General features: G+C 41.0%; 1 protein-coding gene across 2 annotated transcripts; it reads right to left on the bottom strand.

Annotated features, from left to right (window-relative positions):
- Positions 1-328: 328 nt before the first annotated feature.
- LOC112232562 (matrix metalloproteinase-23) lies at positions 329-23,116 on the bottom strand. 2 transcript variants are annotated; one of them, XM_024399614.2, is made up of 8 exons: positions 22,733-23,116; positions 10,497-10,636; positions 6,972-7,111; positions 6,338-6,505; positions 2,562-2,726; positions 2,080-2,190; positions 1,044-1,170; positions 329-887 (listed from the first exon to the last, which is right to left on the bottom strand). In XM_024399614.2, the coding sequence occupies exons 1-8, from the start codon at positions 22,934-22,936 to the stop codon at positions 713-715; spliced, it is 1,230 nt and encodes a 409-aa protein (XP_024255382.1). In that variant the 5' UTR covers positions 22,937-23,116; the 3' UTR covers positions 329-712. The 2 variants fall into 2 exon arrangements, with proteins under 2 accessions (XP_024255382.1, XP_024255383.1); XM_024399615.2 differs by having other exon boundaries at positions 10,497-10,632.

The following is a 23,116-nucleotide window of genomic DNA, read 5'->3' as shown; positions in this document are numbered from 1 at the left end:
AAGCGAGATATCGGAGGTGTTCCATATGTGAATAAAGGTCTAAATATTTCCAGTGACTGTAAACAATGTTTGTTTTTCAATTCAGACAGTAAATTATTTATATGACCTGCATTAAGAGGCAGTAGCTTTAGAATGCATTACCCATGGCTTAATATAGCCAGGTTAGGCAAAATTATAAAACATTTCAGGACAATATTTCAAGTCTGAGGTTACTAGCTAGCCTGTAAGTGTTTGTGACCTCTAACTTCAAAGAACATTCTGTTGTTCACATAATATAACAGAATCTCATTTGTACTCGATTGTCACAAAATGTCATATTACATCAATATTCAATTTACTAATGATCACAACTGTTTATTGTGCACATATGAAAATACATGACTATTATTTTTTTTTTTACATAACATGATTGTTTAGAAATAGAACGTACATACATTAAAATATGTGCCCAAGTGAGTGCAGTCCCCATTTGACCAAGCAATGTTTGTGTGAGTGAACGTGTGCATGGAAATATAATTCCTAGAACGGACATCCACATTCAAGTCAATGGGTGGACTGGTGGCCATTTTGAGTGTACCCAAGAGGGTGCAGTGAAATTGCTGTGGTCTGAGGGACTTATTTTCTAGGAATTATTCTTCTGTGGTCGTGTGTGTGTGTGGTCGGTCTCTGTGCTAATACCCAGTGCTTCTGTGTGCAGAGAGTGGCAATGCCCTCAGAAGCGCACACGTACCCTCCAGGAGTAGTTGGTGAGGACCTTGTTCTTTTTCCTCACGATGCAGGTGTATGTGCCCTCGTTGATCGCATTGGCCACAATACTGATGTGGTCGTCCTTTAGGGAGAGGTAGCCAGGGTGGGAGTACTCCAGAAGCTCTCCGTCCTTGTACCAGCTACGAAAACACAAGTAAGTACACCTAGCTTGGAAAACACTTTCAGAGAGCACATAATATCAGGATTGAGGTCAAATTCATTTCAATTTAATCTATTGTTGGTGGGATATCATGATTTGTTCGAAGTGATGTCGGGACTAAATAAGCCATACTCACTATACTTTGCCTTTCTTAGCTGCAATTTTCTTCCCACATCGGAAGGTGAGCTTCTTCCCCTCAGCCACAAGCTTATGTTTGGTCCGTTGGGGTGTGGGGGTGGGGGCCACAGTGGGGAATGGGAACTCTGAGGAGAGTTAGGAAACACAAGGCTAAAGGCTGAGAGATCCACTTCTGTATAAAGTCTTAACCAGACATGACTCGGTTTAGTATGGCTTTCATTTCGCAATGTTTACTCCAAAAAGTAAACGAAGAAGATTCCAGAAAATGCCGTCTTACTAAATGTATACCCTGATCTGAGTGGGAATTTAGGATCATTAAACTTCAAATTATCCCCCAAGACATAGGCACTCAAATTAAGCGTAATATCTATCTCCATGTTGTGCATCAAAAAAGTCACTAGAACTGGTCAGAAGCCATTTGTAGACGATGGACATTGTCTTTATAGTTAATTTAGGCCAGTGTGAACACGTGCCTCATGACCAGCTGGAAGTCTTTTTAAAAGACAGCCACTAGTTTGGGCTGCAAAAATCCCAAATTGACCTTCCGTGTATCTAACCCTCAAGCCACAGTCTGAAATTCCAGTGGTTTGGAGTCACTCTGGAATTTTCCACAGCCGTACAACGTTTTCCAATCAACAATGAGGAACAGATTCGGAGCCAGGAATGGTATCCTCACTCCTCCACGTTCTCCCTTGTTACACACAAAAATCGTGAAAACCCACAACAATGCCGGGGTGGAGGAGTCATAAGCTGTGGAGGTTATGGGAATTCAAGCTGTCGAGGTGCCTCACTGACTTCTTTGCTCGCTTACTGTAAGGCATACTGGGTCTCATCAGGAGGTAATTCTTTGTGAATGACTACTCCAGTGGCAAGTATCTAATCTGCTTTTAAATCAGGAGGGCTGCAAACCTTCATCATGGTTCTGCATGGCTGAACTTTTGGCTGCGTTTTGCTGCTTTGGCAAACGGTACTGAGCAATTCCTTGCACCAGTAGATTGAGAGTAATCTTTTTTCCTCTGCAATGCTGCACTTACCGTAACAGAAATCACAGCTGGAGGGGCAGTGCTTCTGCATGAGTTTGCGCTTACTGTCGCAATAGCCTTTCCGCGCCCAGGCTGGACAGATAAATAATCTATCCAAACATCCTACAGGAGAGGAGGAGAAGGAGTGGGGAGAGAGGGACAAGGGAGCAACTTTAGCAGCAGCAAAGACATTTGGGAAGACGATCTGGCTGCACATTTACAATAACTCACTGTATTATAAGAGGTTGGACAATACTCATTAATGCCACATTTACTTGTAGCAGGCAATGGTATTGCGTCTAAATTATTTGTGAAGCAGCTATGTAGTGCTCTTGTAGACTTAATGAATGATCTATAAAGCCAATATAAATTGGTTCTTTAAAGTTTAAAATGTGCTAAGTACCGATGGTTGTTTTGTACTACAAATCAATGTAACACCATTGTTTCTCTCAGTCTGTAATACAGGGCTATTTGCTTGTGGGTGCTTGGCATACCGTAGAGTCGGTGCAGGCCCCACACCTCGTCCTGTGTGATGAGCTTGCGCCCCGTCAGAGTTGCATTCAGGTGCATGATGGCCTTAGGGTTCAGGGAGTGCATGAGGCCCAGGATGTGGCCGATCTCATGAGCCGCTACGTGGACCAAGTCTGTCAGCCACACCCCTGCACAAACAACACAACACTTAATTCTGTCTCAGCAATTTATATATTTTTTTATTTAACCTTTAACGAGGCAAGTCAGTTAAGAACAAATTCTTATTTACAATGCCGGCCTACCCCGGCCAAACCCAGACAACGCTGGGCCAATTGTGTGCCGCTCTATGGGACTCCCAATCACGGCCGGATGTGATGCAGCCTGGGGAGCATCCTGATAGTCTAAAGTGGCTAAAGTCCTTTCCCTCTTCTTTTCCTCATCTACAGAAATACACTATATATACAAAGGTATGTGGACACCCCTTCAAATGAGTGGATTTCAGCCACACCTGTTGCTGACAGGTGTATAAAATCGAGCACACTGCCATGCAATCTCCATAGACAAACATTGGCAGTAAAATGGCCCATAGTGAAGAGTTCAGTGACTTTCAATGTGGCACCGTCATAGGATAACACCTTTCCAACAAGTCAGTATTTCTGCCCTGCTAGACCTGCCCGGTCAACTGTAATTGCTGTTATTGTGAAGTGGAAAACTCTAGGAGCAACAACGGCTCAGCCGCAAAGTGGTATGCCACACAAGCTCACAGAACAGGAACGCCGAGTGCTGAAGTGCGTAGCTCGTAAAAATGGTCTGTCCTTGATTGCAACACTCACTACCGAGTTCCAAACTGCCTCTAGAAGCAACGTCAGCACAAGAACAGTTTGTCGGGAGCTTAATGAAATGGCTTTCCATGGCCGAGCAACTGCACACAAGCCTAAGATCATCATGCACATTACCAAGCGTCGTCTGGAGTGGTGTAAAGCCCACTGCCATTGGACTCTGGAGCAGTAGAAAGACGTTCTCTAGATGAATAACGCTTTACCATCTGTCCGATGGAAGGATCTGGGTTTGGCCAATTCCAGGGGAACACTACCTGCCCAAATGCATAGTGCCATCTGTAAAGTTTGGTGGAGGAGGAATAATGGTCTGCGTTTCTTTTTCATGGTTCGGGCTAGGCCCCTTAGTTCCAGTGAAGGGAAATCATAACACTACAGCATACAATGACATAGTAGATGATTCTGTGCTTCCAACTTTGTGGCAACAGTTTGGGGAAGGCCCTTTCCTGTTTCAGCATGACAATGCCCCCATGCACAAAGCGAGGTCCATAAAGAAATAGTTTGTCAAGATCGGTGTGGAAGAACTTGACTGGCCTGCACAGAGTCCTGACTTCAACACCTTTGGGATGAATTGGAACACAAAGTGCGAGTCGGGCCTCATCGCCCAACATCAGTGCCCGACCTCATTAATGCTCTTGTGGCTGAATGGAAGCAAGTCCCCACAGCAATGTTCCAACATTTAGTGGAAAACATTCCAAGAAGAGTGGAGGCTGTTATAGTAGCAAAGGGGGGACCAACTTCATATTAATGTCCATAATATTGGAATTGCATGTTCGACAATCAGGTGCCCACATATTTTTGGTCATGTAGTGTATCTAAAGGAACTATATGGCTTTCACCTATACCTGTCTTTTCAGATCAGTGTCGATGAAGAAGACGATACAGAGATACAGTTGATTTAACAACAACGGCACAAGCTGCAAAGCTCTAAGCCAGGGATGGCAACTTTGATGGGGCTGGGGCCCACAAAAAGTCTACTCATTATAAAGGGCAATGGTTGGAAAGTAGAATAAGCTCATCACCGTGCACTTTCACCTCCCTGTAGGCTAAACTGTGCATGATGTTCCATGTTGCAGTGGGAGGACCACACAACATACCATTGAGTGACTGCAAATTTACCTCGACGACATGGTATCAACATATAATTTCCACCATGACGAACAAACAAATTGTCGACATTTATAAAATTTTAATGACACTTCCTGCTTCCATCACACTTGTGATTTTTTTCTTTTTTAAATAGCATTACTTTACTTTCATAACTGTGAAACGTGGTAAGTGACAGTTGGACAAAAAACATTAATTTTAAATGTTCTGATGGTTTTCTTGTGGTTTTATGTTTTGTTCAAACTGCCACACTCTCAGGGGTCAAATTCTCATGGAAGTGTACAGTTTGAGAGGCCACTGATCAACAAAAATGTGGGTTATTTGAACACAAGTGATGATTATAAATGTTGATATTTCTTTGTTCAGTAGTATACATTTGCTAATACAAGCCACACTAACCAAACCGGCTCCGTGTGTGCATCTGCGTGCTCATGTTGATTTTTATCCCCACCAGACATGTTTTTAATTTACCAGGATCCCCATTAGCCAACACCAATGGTGACAGCTGGTCTTACTGTGGTCCGAAACATAACGAAAAAGACATTACAGACAAAATACTTTACAATTTACATACAGTGCATGCGGAAAGTATTCAGACCTCTTGACTTTTTCCACATTTTGTTACGTTACAGCCTTCTAAAATGTAGACGCCTCAAGCACTGAGATGCAGTGCCTTATACCGCTGCGCCACTCAGGAGTGTGTACATATTCATGTATGGGTTCTATGCCAGTTTTTGCAGTGTCATACAATGAATATTACATATTAACCTATGGAATATTGATATTTAATATGGATTATTACAATATTGATGTGTTTTTAAAACTGCTATTGCTGCTGAGAATAGCCTTGTAAATATGTCATTAATCAATTGGAGATAAATACAACTAAAATAAGAAGTTACTTCTGCTTTTGAGTTCATATTCAGTGCATTCGGGAAATGATTCAGTCCCCTTGACTTTACTGGGACTGTGAAAAGGTTAAAATACCAAAACCAACTGTGAACCAACTATATTAATTTGGTGACAAGTCAAAACACACATGAAACACTCATGGACATTTAGCCAGCTTTCTGTTAATTCTTCCGGTGAGATAAATAGTGGGTTGTTATTTTACCTAACATGCATATGATCATACAAAATGGTTTATTCTCTACTCCGACAATTAATTCACAGATAAAAAGGGGAAACCTAGTTAGTTTTTAGTTTTTTAATAATCTCTCCTCGTTCACCCTTCATCTGTGGATTTTATATTGCGGTTGGCAACCAACTTTAAGGAGCATTACCACCACCAACTGGACCTTGTGCATCTTTCAGTCACCCACGTGGATATCTGCTTGTTAAAACCAATGAGTAGTCAAGTGTCAACCAAGTTCTATTTTAGAGCCTGGCTATGCAGAAGCCAGCTGATGTACGCAAGCAGTTTGGATGAATAGATTGAATGTATCTATTTATTTGACTAACCAAAGGGCCCCTGGCTCTAATTCGACCTTGATTACTACATGTTTAGATAGCTGGCCGCTAGACTAATTCGCCAATCTAAAATGTTTAGCTAATATGGGCTAATTGAGTGACCGACATAACAAAAGAAAAACAACCAAATTGATCTGAGGGCCTTCAAAAGGGCCAGTTGCCCATCCCTGCTCTAAACTCACAGTAACCAACAATTACACATTTAGGAACAGTATTACACTGTCTACTTTTCCAGCTTCAAGACATAATTACCAACTACAGTGTCTACTACAATTTATACTATTCAACCCAGTGCATCTGACAATAATTGAGCTGGACATCCTGCAAGTAGCTTTGGTGCTGAGTCCACAACAGCAGTTTACAAAAACTCAGAAAAAGGTACATGCCTTTTTTCCAGCTGAAGCGCATGTTTCCCAGAATCCAATACTCATGGTCGTCAAAGTGGATCTCCCCCGTCGGGGGGAAGAAGGCGTGGGCCAGTTCGCCAGTAATGCCGTCAAAACAGTGGTGCAAGTAGGACTGCAGACAGTCGGTGTGGTTGATGGGGTAGAAGCCTGCCAAAAAGAGAGAGCTGTGCCTTAGTCAGAGCAGCCAAGAGGCAAAACACACCCTCTAGCCTTTTCAGACTCTTTCTCATTCTACATACAGTCTAGGAGATGATGGATTTCAAAGGACAAACTTTTCAATCCCCCTGTGGATGACAGACATTTCTCACATTTGCACCAATAAATTATTTATGGAACAAGAGTCCCAGACCGTGGTGCTCCCACTGAGACAGCTTCTGCATGATTTAGGGCACTTGAAAATTATTACACATGCTTGAAGGTGCTCAAGACTCTTTCTCAGGCATAATTCACACTGGACATTATATAAATATACAGTAGAGGCAGATTTGTTCAATTCAAATGCTGATGGCATTTCAGACCTATTTCACTGTGTAGGCCTTCTACTAGAATAGGACTATATGCCAGTCATAATGCCTGATATGCTTTAGGTACAGTATGTTTGTTGTGCCCCCACCTATCTTGATGTCTGCCTCCTGGTCAGCGGGAACCTCTCTAAAGCTGAAGGGTGAGACGTCACTCCACATAGTGAAGGCTTTGGCGATACCCCGTCGAGTGTCACTGGCATTCATCAGGTTCCTTGGGAAAGAGAGCAGCCTGCACAGACACAATGTGATTATCTGGGGAAACAACTTGGCATATTACAACAGTTACAGTGGAAAGAAAACGTTTGTGAATTACCTGGATTTCTGCATAAATTAGTCATAAAATGTTGTCTGTTTAAACTAATAACACAAACAATTATGAAAAATTATGTCTTTATTGAACACACCGTGTAAACATTCACAGTGCAGGTTGGGAAAAAGTATGTGAACCCTTGGATTTAATAACAGGTTAACCCTCCTTTGGCAGCAATAACCTCAACCAAATGTTTTCTGTAGATCCGGATCAGACCTGCACAATGGTCAGGAGGAATTTTGGACCATTCCTTTTACAAAACTGTTTCAGTTCCACAATACTCTTGGGACGTCTGGTGCTCTCTTGAGGTCATGCCACAGCATCTCAATCGGGTTGAGGTCAGGACTGACTTGGCCTCTCCAGAAGGCTTATTTTCCTCTGTTCAAGCCATTCTGTTGTTGATTTACTTCTGTCTTTGGGTTGTTGCATCACCTAACTTCTGTTGAGCTTCAATTGGTGGACAGATAGCCTCACATTCTCCTGCAAAATGTCTTTAATAAGCTTGAGAATTCATTTTTCCATCGATGATAGCAAACGGTCCAAGCCCTGAGGCAGCAAAGCAGCCCCAAACCATGACGCTCCCTCCACCATAGTCTACAGTTTGGATTAGGTTTTGATGTTGGTGTGCTGTGCCTATTTTTATCCACACATAGTGTTGTGTGTTCCTTCCGAACAACACAACGTTAGTTTCATCTGTCCACAGAATATTTTGCCAGTAGCGCTGTGGAACATCCAGGTGATCTTTTGCGAACTTCAGACGTGCAGCAATGTTTTTTTGGACAGCAGTGGCCTCTTCCATGGCGTCCTCCCATGAACGGCATTCTTGTTTAGTGTTTTACGTATTGTAGACTCGTCAACAGAGATGTTAGCATATTCCAGAGATTTCAGCAAGTCTTTAGCTGATACTCTAAGATTCTTCTTAACCTCATTGAGCATTCTGTGCTGTGCTCTTGCAGTCATCTTTGCAGGATGGCCACTACTAGGGAGACGAGTGCTGAAATTTCTCCATTTACAGACAATTTGTCTTCCGTGGAATGACATTTAGAGATACTTTTGTAACTCTTTCCAGCTTCATGCAAGGCAGCAATTCTTAATCTTAGGTCTTCTGAGATCTTATTTGTTCGAGGCATGGTTCACATCAGGCAAGGCTTTTTGTGAATAGCAAACTCAAAACATTTTATGGGGCAGGGCAGCTCTACCCAAAATCTCCAATCTCGTCTCATTGATTCGGCTCCAGGTTAGTTGACTCCTGACTCCAATTAGCTTTTGGAGAAGTCATTAGACTAGAGGTTCACATACTTTTTCCAACCTACACTGTGAATGTTTAAATTATGTATTCAATATAGACAAGAAAAATACAATAATTTGTGTTATTAGTTTAAGCACACTGTGGTTGTCTATTGTTGGGACTTAGATGATCAGATCAAAATTTGTCAAATTTATGCAGAAATCCAGGTAATTCCAAAGGGTTCACATATTTTTTCTTGCCACTGTAAATCAATGGGCTCTATCAAAACACCTGAAATTCACCAATTCTGATGAAAGCTCTAAGACAACTGTCCCTCGTAAATACAGTTGAAGTCAGAAGTTTACATACACTTAGGTTGGAGTCATTAACTCATTTTTCAACCACTTCACAAATTTCTTGTTAACAAACTATAGTTTTGGCAAGTCGGTTAGGACATCTACTTTGTGCATGACACAAGTAATATTTCCAACAATTGTTTACAGACAGATTATTTCACTTATAACTCACTGTATCACAATTTCAGTGGGTCAGAAGTTTACATATACTAAGTTGACTGTGGCTTTAAACAGCTTGGACAATTCCATAAAATTGTCATGGCATTAGAAGCTTCTGATATGCTAATTGACATAATTTGAGTCAATTAGAGGTGTACCTGTGGATGTACTTCAAGGCCTATCTTCAAACTCCGTTCCTCTTTGGTTGACATCATGGGAAAATCAAATGAAATCAGCCAAGACCTCAGAAAAAAACTGTTAGACCTCCACAAGTCTGGTGGATCCTTGGGAGCAATTTCCAAATGCCTGAAGGTACCACGCTCATCTGTACAAACAATAGTATGCAAGTATAAACACCATGGGACCACGCAGCCGTCACACCGATCAGGAAAGTGACGTGTTCTGTCCCCTAGAGATGAACGTACTTTGGTGTGAAAAGTGCAAATCAATCCCAGAACAACAGCAAAGGACCCTGAAGATGCTGGAGGAAACAGGTACAAAAGTATATATATCCACAGTAAAACGAGTCCTACATACACATAACCTGAAAGGCAGCTCAGCAAGGAAGAAGCCACTGCTCCAAAACCGCCATAAAAAAAAGCCAGACTATGGTTTGAAACTGCACATGGGGACAAAGATTGTACTTTTTGGAGAAATGTCCTCTGGTCTAATGAAACAAAAATAGAACTGTTTGGCCATAATAACCATCGTTGTGTTTGGAGGAAAAAGGGGGATGCTTGCAAGCTGAAGAACACCATCCAACCGGGAAGCACGGGGGTGGCAGCATCATGTTGTGTAGGTGCTTTGGTGCAGGACGGACTGGTGCACTTCACAAAATAGATGGCATCATGAGGGAGGAAAATTATGTGGATATATTGAAGCAACATCTCAAGACGTCAGTCAGGAAGTTAAAGCTTGGTCACAAATGGGTCTTCCAAATGGACAATGACCCCAAGCGTACTTCCAAAGTTGTGGCAAAATGGCTTAAGGACAACAAAGTCACGTTATTGGAGTGGCCATCACAAAGCCCTGACCTCAATCCTATAGAAAATTTGTGGGCAGAACTGAAAAAGTGTGTGCGAGCAAGAGGCCGACAAACCTGACTCAGTTACACCAGCTCTGTCAGGAGGAATGGGCCAAAATTCACCCAACTTATTGTGGGAAGTTTGTGGAAGGCTACCCGAAATGTTTGACCCAAGTTAAACAATCTAAAGGCAATACTACCAAATACTAATTGAGTGTATGTAAACTTCTGACCCACTGGGAATGTGATGAAAGAAATAAAAGCTGAAATAAATCATTCCCTCTACTATTATTCTGACATTTCACATTCTTAAAATAAAGTGGTGATCCTAACTGACCTAAGACAGGGAATTTTTACTACGATTAAATTGTGAAAGGAATTGTGAAAAACGGAGTTTAAATGTATTTGGCTAAGGTGTATGTAAACTTCAGACTTCAACTGTATGTCTGAGGTCAAATAAAACAGCATTTCCTTTTGTTTTTTAGGCAGTAATCCTTTGGTTAGAAAGGAAGGAGTGAAAAAAAGCAATCTCCATACTTGTATGTGAGCTTGAACTTGTCCCATTTTAGTTTCTCGGGGGTGAAGGTGTAGCGCTTGTTCCTGGAGAGGTGGAGAACCTGCGAGTGAGCATCTTTACGAATCCCAATCATCAACACACCGGAGGTGTGAGCTTCTTCCTTGGACAAAAAAATTGTAGATTAACCACCTGAGATTTGGGTCAACCAGTTAGGAGCGAGGGAAGGATTTACAACCTACTGGACACAGATGTCACATCAGGGCCATGCACAGACTTTTTGGGGGTGGTGCTCAAGGAAAAAAAAAAGGGAAATCCACCCCCCCCCCTAAAAAATTTTGCAACTGTGGTCACAGAATCGTTGAGCTATTACGACTTATTTAGTTAAATAAAAGCAATAGATGGCCACATCTTAATGGCTAATTAAATTAAACATAATTTACTTGAATTTAATGATTTATGGGCACTGGGTTCAGAACAAGAATTAAAAAACAGTTTACAAAGAAAATATATCAAGTATTAGAGCATGGAAGGTTAATGCACAGGTCAAGCCTCTGCACAGATCGAGCCTTATCTGTGCACGTGCTTGTGTTACTTCACCATCCAGATTTCATTTATATTTATGATCATGATCTGGATTCCCAGCTAACTAATTTGGGTTTCCAGACCTTTGTGGGAAAGTCATTTGTCAAATAATCAAAGGAGAATCTTTAAGGAAAGTGATGGATATGTTCTGTGTTAGCTGGGTTTTAAAATAAAATTATAGTGTAGAGTGTTGTCTTTGTGTTTATAATAATCATTTCATTTTCATTTTACAGAATAATCTCAAAGTGCATAAAATACAAAATGTTTTACCAAATAGAAGAACAAATATTGACACAGCTAGACGGGGCAACTGACACAAAGAACACAGCTGAAACTACAAGGAGCACAGCTATCAATAGATAGCTCGCCTTCCTAAAGAGAAACGTTTTTCGGCCGGGAGGGCATTCCAGAGGCTGAAAGCCTGATCCCCCAAGGAACAAATGTTTTACCAAACATGGGGTCATGGAGGAGCAGGCTATCATTTGACCTGAGGGTGCGGGTGGGGTTTTGGAGGGAGCTCAGTTCTTTGAGATAAGAAAGGGCATTGTCATGAATACACTGGAAAGTCAGCAGGAGGGGTTTGAATTCAATCCGGAATGAGACGGGGAGCCAGTGCAGCGATATCAGGATGGGAAATGATAGTTATGAACTATCCATAGCTAGTACTTAGTGTTCTGTCACTGTTAGTGCTCTTATCTCCTGTCGATGGCTGCATTTACACAGGCAGCCCAATTGTGTTCTTTTTTTCACTAATTGGTTTTCGACCAATCAAATCAGCTCTGCAAAATGTATTATGTCAGATTATTATGATGTGATTGACTTGACTTAGGAATGTCTGAACCTGACCAAATAACTAAGGAGAATATCAGTAACAACATGAGCTGGAAGATCAGAAGTATTCATGGTGGGAACTCGAGAAACTGGTGGAGATCCTGAAAGAGTAAAAGATAGCCTAAGTAAAAGTAAGTGATTACACATGCATAACACCTTTATGAAACCAGTTACATAACAACTTTATACCTTTATATAACAGTGTTGCAGTATTATTAATAACAAACCTTAAAGCACATTTATTCAACATCATTTGTGAGAAGTTTTCAAAATAAAATTCCATTGAAAAATATCTTTATCTATTGTACAGTGGAAATTTATATTTTTACAGCCACAGTACCCAACCCTGTGACACACTTCATGTCACCGTCACTAAAGGCTGGGAGCAGCACAGGGTAAGCGGTTAGTGACGGTTTGCATTGAGTATTTTGTATCCTCTCTTGTGATTTTTCAATGGTGCAGGACAGCCCTTAAGATTAATATTCTGTTATCGAATTAAGAACTTTTCTGTGACCGTATCCGGGAGAAAGCTAATCTGGAGTAAACCGAGTACCTGGCCTAAAGCAAGTTCTGGCCTGGAGCACCAATAATAAATGTAATGTTAGGCCTACAGCGTGTTCTCTGCTACAGTAATGTAATGTTAGACCTACAGCATGTTCTCTGCTACAGTAATGTAATGTTAGGCCTACAGCATATTCTCTGCTACAGTAATGTAATGTTAGACCTACAGCATATTCTCTGCTACAGTAATGTAATGTTAGGCCTACAGCGTATTCTCTGCTACAGTAATGTAATGTTAGACCTACAGTTTTCTGCTACCATAATGTAATGTTCGGCCTAAAGCGTGTTTTCTGGTACAATAATGTAATGTTCATCCTACAGCGTGTTTTCTGGTACAATTAATGTAATGTTAGGTCTACAGCGTATTCTCTGCTACAGTAATGTAATGTTAGACCTACAGCATGTTCTCTGCTACAGTAATGTAATGTTAGGCCTACAGCGTGTTCTCTGCTACAGTAATGTAATGTTCATCCTACAGCGTGTTTTCTGGTACAATAATGTAATGTTAGGCCTACAGTGTGTTTTCTGGTACAATAATGTAATGTTAGGCCTACAGTGTGTTCTCTGCAACAGTAATGTAATGTTAGGCCTACAGTTTTCTGCTAACATAATGTAATGTTAGGTCTACAGCGTGTTTTCTGGTACAATAATGTAATGTTAGGCCTACAGTTTTCTGCTACCATAATGTAATGTTCGGCCTAAAGTGTGTTTTCTGGTACAATAATGTAATGTTCATCCTACAGCGTGTTTTCTGGTACAATAATGTAATGTTAGGTCTACAGCGTTTTTTTCTGGTACAATAATGTAATGTTAGACCTACAGCGTTTTTTCTGGTACAATAATGTGATGTTAGACCTACAGCGTGTTTTCTGGTACAATAATGTAATGTTCATCCTACAGCGTGTTCTCTGCAAAAATAATATGTTAGGCCTACAGTTTTCTGCTAACATAATGTAATGTTAGACCTACAGCGTGTTTTCTGGTACAATAATGTAATGTTAGGCCTACAGTTTTCTGCTCCCATAATGTAATGTTCGGCCTAAAGCGTGTTTTCTGGTACAATAATGTAATGTTCATCCTACAGCGTGTTTTCTGGTACAATAATGTAATGTTAGGCCTACAGCGTTTTTTCTGGTACAAAATGTGATGTTAGGCCTACAGTATGTTCTATGGCTAAAATAAGCCAAAAATATGTGTTCTGATCCATTGTACAAATTTCATTGTACAAACTTCTGTTGTACAATGGATAAATAAAGATCTATTTCAGTGTTACTTTGAGACTTTTAGTACCGTAATGAAAATGAACTTTTATTTTGAAAACTCTTTTGAATGTCTTATTTATACCCCTTCAAGTAAAGTGTTACCAGGTCAAGTCTGAACCTGTGTGTCTGTGTCATTTATACAGTATTGATAGGTATCAATCTCGTGTTCAAAATCAAAACAAGAAACAGTTCCGTGCTGCAAGAGTTCTGGCTTGACTTGACCAGCTGAGGATATTAATCTCTATTGTAATTCTGCAGTTACTACAGCACATAACTTCAGGTTATTACTCCAATGCCTTGCATGTGAATGTTAGGCATTACTTTTTCATGCGAGGGCATTCCATCTTGTGGAAAAAGAAAGTGGTCAGCAGTAAAACTGCTTTCCAAACTTTAAGTATGATACATTTTGCAGATACAGTATGTCTGATGTCCCTTTGGAGAAGGACAAATAAGACTCTCCCAATAATAACACCTGGATTCTACTCTTGTTTTACAGCCATGAAAGAGGCCAGCTTGGTGTTTTCTATTTCAGAGCCGTTAGAAATATTTTGTGACTATGTTGTTATTACATAATAGTAATATAACGTAAAATATACAGTTAAAGTATACACTGTATGACTGATTATCCAAATCACTTTAGGTGACTTTGTGACAGGTGACTTTTATGACAAGTGAATAAGCTCATTTAGCCTATTGACAGCTCTACTCAACAAACACCTTACCATCAACGATAAGGTATTGGACCAACACGACCTGACCTCGTTGCATTGTTTATATACAATATTTTCAAACTTACATACAAATACAGTGGAAATAGAACCTAAAGAATTGGCTATTTGATAAATCAGAATCTATACTGGTAAAATATCTGTATGAAGAGGAAACATTTCTTCAGAGAGAAATTATGTAAACACTAAGCATTCCTTCAAGATTTCCAATGTTCCTTAATCCTCGGGAAAACAAGAGCTTTGCCAAGAGCTGAGAACTATACTCCCAGACTAACAGCAGAGGAGCCCTGCAGAAGACTGAAGACTTCCTGACACACTGATAACGGAGTCAAGGAAACATACACTACAAAAGAAGAGGACATAGCCTACAAGCTGGAGCAGGCATTGCACTTAAGTTGGAGTAACTTGAGATATGTCCATGTAGCCTAGCCCTAAATCATGATTACTTGAAGCTACAGTACATGTTGTTCTAAGGCAAGCTGTACCCTTGTCAAACTGCTACGCCATTTATTCCTGGGGAAAACAACTAAAAATGGACAAAGAATTTATGAATAATAGTAGACACTTTTAGAATAGCTAACTTGGTATAAGGGATGGTAAAGACTTCAGCCAAATCAAACAATGTTTATTATAGCTACAATACAATAAGAATTGTTGTTGCTCATACAAACAAGTCAGGCTCTTTGTCACGATCGTCGTCAGGGTGGAAATGACCGTACCAAGGTGCAGCATGGTGAGCGTACATTTATTTTATTTATGAATGTCACCAACAAGAAACAACAAAACGAACATGAAGCTTACGAGGGCTATACAGGCCACTAACAAAGTCAACTACCCACAACTAAGGTGGCAAAACAGGCTGCCTAAGTATGATTCCCAATCAGAGACAACGATAGACAGCTGTCCCTGATTGAAAACCATACCCAGCCAAAACATAGAAACAGAAAACATAGAATGCCCACCCCACATCACACCCCAACCTACCCAAATAGAGAAATAAAACAGCTTGTGTGACTCTTGTGATTGTCACACCCTGATCTGTTTCACCTGTCTTTGTGATTGTCTGCACTCCCATTCAGGTGTCGCCCATCTTCCCCATTATCCCCTGTGTATTTATACCGGTGTTCTCTGTTTGTCTGTTGCCAGTTCGTCTTATTTGTCAAGTCAACCAGCATTTTTTGAATCCGCGCCTGCTTTCCCCCATCTCGCTTTTCTCATCCTCCTGGTTTTGACACTTGCCTGTCCTGACCCTGAGCCCGCCCGCCTGACCACTGTTGGGGAATAATCAGAATTAGTTGGTAACATAGGTAAGATGTTTTATATTCATCATATGTTTGTAAGTTACTTCTCATCAGAATGTTTATTTTTGTATAATACTGTGGCCGGGTTTGCAGTCATCTGTTCTCTGTCAAGACTAAGTTACTTGGGCCGCAGAGAGGGGAGAGGTCAAGCGTGTATCTCTTGGCTCCACAATGTCTGTGTGCTAGTCTCTGTGTCTATGTGATCTTGTCAATGAGGGGTGGATTTGATATGCCTGTTGATATGAGGATTTGGTTTATGGTTCTGAGAGCGAGAAAATAACATAGTTTAGGAGACAAAGCTGAATGATAAATTATGGCCAATGCTGTCTGGCTATGTGTGTCTTTGCTATAAAGGATCTCAGTTGCAATGTGTAAGGGACTCTCAGAGAATTCATTGATAGACACTGAATTGATCTGAGAGTCACAGGGTTGTGATGGAGCTCATATAATTAAAGATGGACTTTATGATAACTCTGATTTGTGTGTGGTTTGCTCTCATGATTTGGTAAATACAGGAAATTTTCACAACACCACTCTGCCTGCCCCTGACCCTGGGCCTGCCTGCCATCCTGTACCTTTGCCCATGTTGCTGTAATAAACATTGTTACTTCGCCGCGGTCTGCATCTGGCTATTACCTTATCCTGATAGTGATGATATGTATATTTTAAAGGAAATTACATCCCACTGGGCACAGACATCAATTCAACGTCTATTCCATGTTGGTTCATTGTAATATCCTATGTATCTTGGAAACTTGTCTGAAAAAGGACTGATAATATTCTAATTTTTCTATGCATTGGCAGGACAGAACAGCAATCTCATATTTTAAGGGAGTCTCGAGGTTCTGCTCGCCTGAGTTAGAATACCTCATAATAAGCTGTAGATCATACTATTTACCAAGATAATGATCATATATATTTTCCATAGTTGTTTATTTACCACCACAAACCAAAGCTGTCACTAAGACCGCACTCAACGAGCTGTTTAGGGCCATAAGCAAACAAGAAAATGCTCATCTAGAGACGGCACTCTTAGTGGCAAGGGATTTTCATGCAGGAAAACTGAAATCCGTCTTAACTAATTTCCACCAGCATGTCATGTGTGCAACTAGAGGCGAAAACTCTAGATCATCTTTACTCCTCACACAGAGAAGCATTCAAAGCTCTCCCTTGCCCTCCATTTGTAACGATGTGCACAGAGTCGGGAAGCAAGTTCAGGGAGTGAGTGTTTTAATAAAATAAATGGAACATAATACAAAACAACAATGGTGCCTGGGGAAGGAACCAAAGGGAGTGACATATATAGGGCAGATAATCAAGGAGGTGATGGAGTCCAGGTGAGTCTGATGACGCGCAGCTGAACGTAACGATGTGCGCCATAACGAGCAGCCTGGTGAGCTAGAGGCCGTAGAGGGAGCACACGTGACACCATTTGGCAAATTTGACCATAACTCTATCCTCCTGATTCCTGCTTACAAGCAAAAACTCAAACAAGAAATACCAGTGACTCGCTCAATACGGAAGTGGTCTGATGAAGCAGATGCTAAGCTACAGGACTGTTTCGCTAGCACAGACTGGAATATGTTCTGGGACTCATCCGAATATGTTCTGGGACTCATCTGTTCTCTGACTCATCCGCATTGAGGAGTATACTACATCAGTCTCCGGATTCATTAATAAGTGCATCGACGACATCGTCCCCACAGTGACCGTGCGTGCATATCCCAACCAGAAACCATGGATTTACAGGCAACATTCACACTGACCTGCTAGAGCTGATGCTTTCAAAGAGAGGGACTCTAACCCGGACTCTTATAAGAAATCCAGCTATGCCCTCCGACGAACCATCAAACAGGCAACGCATCAATACAGGACTAAGATCGAAACCTACAACTTTGGATCTGATGCTCGTCGAATGTGGCAGGGCTTGCAAACTATCACGGATTACTAAGGGAAACCCAGCCACGAGCTGCCCAGTGACGTGAGCCTACCAGATTAGCAAAATGCCTTTTATGCTCACTTCGAGACAAGCAACGCTGAATCATGCATGACAGCGCCAGCTGTTCCAGACGACTGTGTGATCACGCTCTCTGTAGCCAGTGTCGGTAAGACCTTTAAACAGGTTCAAATTCACAAGGCCGCAGGGCCAGACAGATTACCAGGATGCATACTCAGAGTATGCGTTGAACAGCTGGCAAGTGTTTTCACTGACATTTTCAACCTCTCCCTGATTAAGTCTGCAATACCTACATGTTTCAAGTAGACCACCATAGTCCCTGTGTCCAAGAACGCTAAGGTAACCTGTATAAATTACTATTGCCCCATAGCACTCACATCTGTAGCCATGAAATGCTTCGAAAGGCTGGGCTCACAGCAACACCATCATCCCAGACACCCTGGACCTACTCCAATTTGCATACCACCCCAACAGATCCACAGATAACACCATTTATATTACACTCCACACTGCGCTCCCACTTGAACAAAAGGAACACCGACATGAGAATGATGTTCATTGACTACAGCTCAGCGTTCAACACCATAGTGCCCTCCAATCTCATCACTAAGCTAAGGACCCTGGGACTTCCTGAAGGCACGACTGCGTGGCCGCGCACGACTCCAACACCATCATTAAGTTTGCAGACAACATGATGGTGGTAGGCCTGATCACTGACGACGATGAGACAAACATCAGGGAGGAGGAAAGAGACCTGGCCGTGTGGTGCCAGGACAACAAACTCCCTCAAAGTGATCAAGTCAAAAGAGATGATTGTGGATTACAGGAAAAGAAGGACCGAGCACGCCCCCATTCTCATCGACGGGGCTGCAGTGGAGCAGGTTGAGAGCTTCAAGTTCCTTGGTGTCCACATCACCAACAAACATGACAAAGGCTATTCCCCCCCAGGAGAAGGAAAGATTTGGCAATGGTCCTCAGATCCTCAAAAGGTTCTACAGCTGCACCATTGAGAGCATCCTGACTGGCTGCATCACTGCCTAGTATGGCAACTGCTCGGCCTCTGACCGCAAGGCACAACAGAGGGTAGTGCGTACGGCACAGTACATAACTGGGGCCAAGCCTCCCACCATCCTGGAGCTCTATACCAGACGGTGTCAGAGGAAGGCCCTAAAAATTGTCAAAAACTCCAGTAACCCTAGTCCTAGACTGTTCTCTATGCTACTGCACGGCAAGCGGTACTGGAGCGCCAAGTCTAGGTCCAAAAGGCTTCTTAAAAGCTTCTACCTTCTGAACAGCTAATCAAAGGGCTACCCAGACCACTCTTTTGTGCTCTCTGTTTATTATTTATGCATGGTCACTTTAACTTTAACTTTAACTATCTACATGTACATATTACCTCAATTACCTCAACTAACCGGTGCCCCCGCACATTGACTCTGTACTGGTGCCCCCTGTACATAGCCTTGCTATTGCTGTTATTGTTTAACTGCTGCTGTTTAATTATTTGCTACTTTTATTGATTCATTTTTTTAACTTATCTATTTTTTACTTAACATGTTTTTCTTAAATTCTTAAAGCATTGTTGGTTAAGGGCTAAGGGATTGTAAGTAAGCATTTCAATGTAAGGTCTACAGACCTGTTGTATTCAAATAAAAATGTGATTTGATTTGTCTTAGGTCTCTCTTTATGTAGTTTGTGGTGTCTCTCTTGTCGTGATGTGTGTTTTGTCCTACATTTAAATGTTTTATCCCAGCCCCCGTCCCCGCAGAAAGCCTTTTGCCTCTTGGAAGGCCGTCATTGTAAATAAGAATTTGTTCTTAACTGACTTATCTAGTTAAATAAAGGTTAAATCAAATTTTAAAAATACAAAAGTGCCATCCAGGACCTCTATACCAGGTGACGTCAGAGGAAGGCCCTAAACATTTTAGAAGACTCCAGCCACCCAAATCATAGACTGTTCCCTCTGATATCGCACGGCAAGCCCATCAATTCACCAAGTCTCGAATCAACAGGACCCTGAACAGTTTCTACCCCTAAGCCATAAGACTGCTAAATAGTTTGTTAAATAGTTAAGCAAATAGCTACCCGGACTATCTGCTTTGCCCATTTTTGCACTAACTTTTTTGACTCATCACATTATTTCTAGTTATATGTACATATCTACCTCAATTACCTCGTACCTGGACACATTGACTCGGTACTGGTACCCTTTGTATTAGAGGTCGACCGATTATGATTTTTCAATGCCGATACCAAACAACAACAAAAAAGCCAATACTGATTAATCGGCTGATTTAAAAAAAAAAAATGTTTTTTTTTAAATGTATTTGTAATAATGACAATTACAACAATACTGAATGAACACTTATTTTAACTTAATATAATACATCAATAAATCAATTTAGCCTCAAATAAATAAAGAAACATGTTCAATTTGGTTTAAATAATGCAAAAACAAAGTGTTGGAGAAGAAAGTAAAAGTGCAATATGTGCCATGTAAGAAAGCTAAAGTTTAAGTTCCTTGCTCAGAACATATGAAAGCTGGTGGTTCCTTTTAACACGAGTCTTCAATATTCCCAGGTAAGAAGTTTTAGGTTGTAGTTATTATAGGAATTACAGGACTATTCTCTCTATACGATTTGTTTCATATACCTTTGACCATTGGATGTTCTTATAGGCACTTTAGTATTGCCAGTGTAACAGTATAGCTTCCGTCCCTCTCCTCGCTCCAGGAACACATCGACAACAGCCACCCTCGAAGCAGCGTTACCCATCGCTCCACAAAAGCCGCGGCCCTTGCAGAGCAAGGGGAACAACTACTCCAAGTCTCAGAGCGAGTGACGTTTGAAACGCTATTAGCACGCACCCCGCTAACTAGCTAGCCATTTCACATCGGTTACACCAGCCTAATCTCGGGAGTTGATAGGCTTGAAGTCATAAACAGCGCAATACTTGAAGCATTGCGAAGAGCTGCTGGCAAAACGCACGAGAGTGCTGTTTGAATGAATGCTTACGAGCCTGCTGGTACCTACCATCACGCAGTCGGACTGCTCTATCAAATCATAAACTTAATTATAACATAATAACACACAGAAATACGAGCCTTAGGTCATTATGGTCGAATCTGGAAACTATCATCTCGAAAACAAAATGTTTATTCTTTCAGTGAAATACGGAACCGTTCTGTATTTTATCTAACGGGTGGCATCCATAAGTCTAAATATTCCTGTTACATTGCACAACCTTCAATGTTATGTCATAATTACGTGAAAATAAAAGAGAGCCGCACACTCTAGGAGCTCAGATACAAAATGTAATTACCAACGTTTCTGTCTTCATCAGGGTATAATCACAAACACTGCGGGATGACTTGTTTTATGTAGTGTCAAAAGACACAGGTGTCTGTAATCATGGCCAAGAGTGGCCTAATATCATTGGTTAATTATCAAATATTAAAATGTCATACAAACAACAAATGGATTGCATACGATCCTAGATTAATTTGACTACACAAGCTTACAAACAATTACGATGGCAAAGTCACAATAATCACAAGAATGGCTTCAGATCAAAGTCTACAATGAGACCGAAGGGCGCAAGGGTCTTTAAGTTAAAGAGAAGTGACACATTTTCCCTAGTTAAAAGAAATTCATGTTAGCAGGCAATATTAACAAAATATGCAGGTTTAAAAAGATATACATCTGTATTGATTTTAAGAAAGGCATTGATGTTTATGGTTAGGTACACGTTGGAGCAACAACGGTCCTTTTTCGCGAATGCACACCTCATCGGTTATATGCAACGCAGGACACGTTAGATAAACTAGTAATATCATCAACCATGTGTAGTTAACGAGTGACTATGATTGATTGATTGAATGTTTTTTATAAGATAAGTTTAATGCTAGCTAGCAACTTACCTTGGCTTCTTACTGCATTCGCATAACAGGCAGGCTCCTTGTGGAGTGCAATGTAAAGCAGGTGGTTAGAGCATTGGACTAGTTAACCGTAAGGTTGCAAGATTGAATCCCTGAGCTGACAAGGTAAAAATCTGTCGTTCTGCCCCTGAACAAGGCAGTTAACCCGCCGTTCCTAGGCCGTCATTGAAAATAAGAATGTGTTCTTAACGGGCTTGCCTAGTTAAATAAACGTGTGTAAAAAATATATATATAATAAAAATCGGCCAAATCGGTGTCCAAAAATACCGATTTCCGATTGTTATGTAAACTTGAAATCGGCCCTAATTAATCGGCCATTCCGATTAATCGGTCGACCTCTACTTTGTATATATCCAAGTTATCTTTACTCATTGTGTAGCTATTATTACTTTTATTATTATGTGTTTCACTTTTCTATTATTTCTCTTTTTTCTTTCTCTCTGCATTGTTGTTGGACCAGAAGTAAGCATTTTACGGTTAGTCTACACCTGTTGTTTACCAAGCATGTGAAGAATAACATTTTATTTTATTTGAAATGACGTGGAAACAATGTTGACTCAACAAGTGTGTGCCCAGTTGGATGAAACCCTCCAATCCATATTCAAATCCATAATTGATTTTTGTCCTTAATATGAATATTTTCCACTAACTGTAGTGGATAGGTAGCCTATTTTGAAGGCCTACAATTTTATTGCACCATCAAAATTGGAATTCCTCCAATTATTGAATTGGAAAAGGCTACATTATGTCGTGCATAATTAATGATTATGAAAAGGCATATAGATTTCTATCTTATGAAGTCATCGTGGGCTACAGTTCTTTACCGTCTAACGAAAAATGTGCTTAATATTACAATTACATTATTTTATTTAAAAGTTACTGTTGTCCAACAGCTGTCACAAAGCATATATCTTGGTAGACACAGATGTTTTTTTCATATGAAAGGATTGTTTTGGTCCTAAATGGTTTTCAACATCCAAAGTCTTGATCATAACTTATTCCAGCAATGTGGTTCTCTTAACCTGTCCAGTATACAAACTGAATGAACCGGTGCGATAGGAGGTATGCCGTTAGAAAGTGGAATTGTCACACCATACCTCTATTCTCCAGGTGGGAAATGCTGTGGTTTCTTGCATCCCTGCGAACAGAACCCCAAGCACCGTCACAGCAAGCAAAGGAGCACTGACATCGCCTCTTTGTAAACTTCTGAACGTCTGACACACCATCGTTGCGATATCACCTTCCAGAAGAATTCCCTCAACAAAGACAGACCAGTCAATTTCACCACCATATATCCCCATGGATATCAATGGCCATCCATTGAATCCTTTTATTTGAACACAATATTTTCAATTGAGGATAACCGTGGCAAGCACAGTCCAGCGGAATGGGTTGTGGAATCCTTTGTCACCCACCGCCAGCTCAAAGCTACATCAAAAAGTATGCAGCTATACAACCCTCCGGCGCAGCGCTATTCCGCA

The sequence above is a fragment of the Oncorhynchus tshawytscha genome, linkage group LG16 (genome assembly GCF_018296145.1).
Source record: "Oncorhynchus tshawytscha isolate Ot180627B linkage group LG16, Otsh_v2.0, whole genome shotgun sequence".
Classification (NCBI taxonomy): Eukaryota; Metazoa; Chordata; class Actinopteri; order Salmoniformes; family Salmonidae; genus Oncorhynchus; species Oncorhynchus tshawytscha.
This window is presented reverse-complemented; position numbering and strand designations above follow the sequence as displayed.

Bases quoted from the DNA above. Each gene is read 5' to 3' on its own strand.
- LOC112232562 (XM_024399614.2), bottom strand. From the start codon at position 22,936: ATGGGGATATATGGTGGTGAAATTGACTGGTCTGTCTTTGTTGAGGGA. The intron at 2,727-6,337 runs GCATGTACCTTT...TTGTTTGTGCAG, and splicing joins GCGCTTCAGCTGGAAAAAAG to GGGTGTGGCTGACAGACTTG. The intron at 2,191-2,561 runs GTATGCCAAGCA...CCTCTCCTGTAG, and splicing joins GGGCCTGCACCGACTCTACG to GATGTTTGGATAGATTATTT.